Source organism: Hipposideros armiger, unplaced genomic scaffold (genome assembly GCF_001890085.2).
Source record: "Hipposideros armiger isolate ML-2016 unplaced genomic scaffold, ASM189008v1 scaffold_58, whole genome shotgun sequence".
Lineage (NCBI taxonomy): Eukaryota > Metazoa > Chordata > Mammalia > Chiroptera > Hipposideridae > Hipposideros > Hipposideros armiger.
The window spans coordinates 3,144,407-3,147,631 of NW_017731408.1; the positions used below are offsets into that span (position 1 = coordinate 3,144,407).

Below are 3,225 nucleotides of genomic sequence, written 5' to 3' on the forward strand. Positions count from 1 at the left end.
CAGATAGTTTAGACACGTTTAAGCAAAGGCATTGAGAAGCTTTGCCCTGTCAGGCATGATATTCCAGGACACCTCCTACAGGGTATCATGATATTTTAATAACATGTCTGAATAAATCAAAATTCACATTTGCTGAAAGGTAAGCACTTGCCACATAACACTTTTAGGTACAAAGGAATGCACTGTGCCCTAATTTTTAACAAAAGGTTGCTTACCAATGGAAAAGAATTCTTTGAAATTGGGGTGACTGCCTAGATTTCAGTGTCAGGTCTCACGGACTGCAGAGAACTGCCTCTGAGATAATCGGACAGAAATCCTCCTGGCTTCTCAATAAAAATGCATTGTGTATTTCATTTGTAAAGTGACATTCTCAAGGGGAATTTAGGCTAAGGACACTGCACTAATATTTAAATTTATTTAGTAAAACGCATCTTTAGAACTTTATTTATAAGCTATAAGCAAGTTTATTCTGTTTGAACTTCAGATTGTGTTGGAAAACCATCCTGTGGCTCATTGCAAGAAAGGAAAGGACTATTATTTGAGAAAACTTTCCTTACTGGTCTATCTAGTGATCCTGGTAAGGTAAGCTGAAGGTTTTCATCCTATCATGGTGTAATGATGCCTAGCATTCAGATGGGGCACACTGAGGAAAACAGCATATTCGTGTAGGCTATAGAAAACTTATCAAATGAGATCATTTAGGTGAAAGTTCCTTTTAAGGCGAAAGGTGCTGTGTAAGCGGAGAAGTCAGCTGCTTTGAACCTGCCCTGATACAGGTTAGGTCACCGCTCCATACAATGACCAAATTAGCCACGGCAGAGCCAATTCAACACCTTATCTATATGCATGACTGTATGACAATGGAGCCCTCTGATCTGATTTATAAAAATGTGTGATCACAGTCTAATTACTTTGGTTATACATATATAAACATTTCAGTTTTCCCCAAGACCAGGGAATCCACTTGATAACCACATTGGTAAATGTCACCCCAAATCATCAAAATCAGTTACAGACTGCAGAGTATAACTGGTATTCCTCACGTGTATGTACCAAAAACAAGATGAGAAAAGAAAAAAAAAATCTACCATTTACTGATCTCTGCCTTCTGGGTGGAGTGACTTGGTTCTATATCTATGTCTTTGAAATACCGTAAGTCAATTATGTATTTGCTCTTATATTAAAAGCTTTGATAGATCATGCAGCATCCTAGCTCAGGAAAAGATATTTGTCCACAAGAACGAAGTCCTCACTAACGCCATCCTGTGTGCAGAACTGAAAACCCAGGCCAGTGGACACAGGAGGGTGGGGTAGGAGGGGGGTGACACACACACAAGTGCCATGGGTGACCCTTTTCCTTGAGGTCAGTGCCGATGGACCTTTCTCAAATTCCCAGACCTCCCTTTTCTTTCTTTTGCTTACTTCTACTAGTGCTGTAGCTGCTGCTACTATTTCAGGCTAACCTTTANAAACGTGTGTATTTCCTACATGCTTGGACTCTAATAGATCAACTGCTGTCATGAAAGGTAATGCACTTCAGTGCTTCTTCTCCATCTCCCATTTGCTGTACCTGAGGGCATGAAGGAAAACGTCCATTTACAGTTCCTGCTGAGAGCTTTAAGGCTCCCCCAGCACAAGGACAATGAGCAAGGCCTGCGGGCTAAGGCTATGGTCTCAGGGGTGCCCTGTTAAGGGATGGAAGGAACACAAGAGTGAGTTCTGTATACACATATGAATATATACCTTATTAGAGAAATTCTCATCCTTTGAGTGATTTTTGGAATGACTGAAGGCTTCAACTTAAAAATCTAATTGGAGTCATTTTACCAGCACAAGCCCAAGTCTGTTTGGGACCTAGAACTACCATAAAACCTAGTATTTGATAGCCCTAGCATTGGAACTGAATACTCTCAGAGTGAATCTCTGACCTAGGGAATTTTCTACGAGATTGGTTTCAGATTGATGATAGTAATCTTTAGCCAATTAGGAATTTGCTTATACAAGTTTGCATAGCTTTAATGGAAATAGGAACAATGCTTCACCCAGGCCTTTTCAAGATCAAATTGGGATGTGGCATGGGGGAGAAAACAATATCTGTGACACAAAGACAGATGGAAGAATCCACTTCTTGTGGGATGACCCCAAGGTCTCCGGCCGTCCCAACCCTAACCTCAGTCGGCCCCCTGCTTCACCAGCCTTACCCTTCCCTCCAACAGTAAGGACATGTTTCATTGACGTATTGGACAAGATTCTACAGGGCTCTCATCTGGATGGGGTACAGAGCTGGCAGCTATGTATATTAAATTTCAATTTAGGCTGAAACATTCTCTTTTTAAAAAGAAAGGAATATAGCATTTTTAAACTCTGGAAAACTTCATGGAAATATGTCATTCCTGACTTCCTATCTTATGTAGCCCTTTTTTGCCTAACGTTAAATCCTCTCAGTTCCTTCTCTTACCCCGTCCCCACCTCCAGGCAGGTGTTAGGATAATACTCACATGTCTGTAAAGCACTCTGAGATCCTTGGCTAGAAGGCACTGTGTAGAAGCAAAAAGGTATTTTGTTTTATTGATTGTTCATTAACACATGGAGCAATTGTCTGGAATTGGCAACACACAAAATATTTACCTTGTTTAGCTTTTTTTCTTTTATACTTTATTACAATGAGTACCACTGATAAGAGTAGGAGGGCCAATAGAATCAGTGGGATCAATACCATTAATATAAACTCTAGCTGCTTATCCTCTTCCTCAAAGAGGGTAGAATTCATATTTTCAAATAACGTTTCTAAGGTCACTGTAGTAATTGTATTTATAATAGTAGTATCTTCAGCTGTACTTTCCACTTCCTGGGGTATATCTGCTGATTGTTCTGTTTCAGGAAAATCTGTGGGAACACACACAAAATTGAGATTGCCATGGAGACAAAGCTAGCATGTTATGTTTTCAATTATTTTTAAATCTATTCTACATGTATCCAGTGATAAACTTTACATACTGTGTTTGGTCTTCCAGTTCACTGTGACACAGAGTGTTGATTTAACATAAATGTTAAATCATAAGACTGTTAGCTCCTCATAAGACTGTTAGCTGATTTTCCAACAGAAACTTTGCAGGCCAGAGCGGTTGACACAAAATGTTCAAAGTAAATGAAAAGCAAGGAGTTACAAACAAGGCTACTCTACCCAGCAAAGCTATTATTTAGGAGTGAAGGGCAGATAAAGAG

General features: G+C 39.7%; 1 protein-coding gene across 3 annotated transcripts in view; it reads right to left on the reverse strand.

Moving 5' to 3' along the window:
- Positions 1–3,225, reverse strand: part of TMEM154 (transmembrane protein 154) — a 57,165-nt gene that overhangs the window by 38,464 nt on the left and 15,476 nt on the right. For all 3 annotated transcript variants that reach the window (XM_019641149.1, XM_019641150.1, XM_019641151.1), the window contains exons 2-3: positions 2,629–2,886; positions 2,499–2,537 (exon numbers count right to left, since the gene is read on the reverse strand). In XM_019641149.1, the coding sequence (XP_019496694.1) occupies positions 2,499–2,537; positions 2,629–2,886 (297 nt within the window). The remainder of the gene's footprint in view (positions 1–2,498; positions 2,538–2,628; positions 2,887–3,225) is intronic.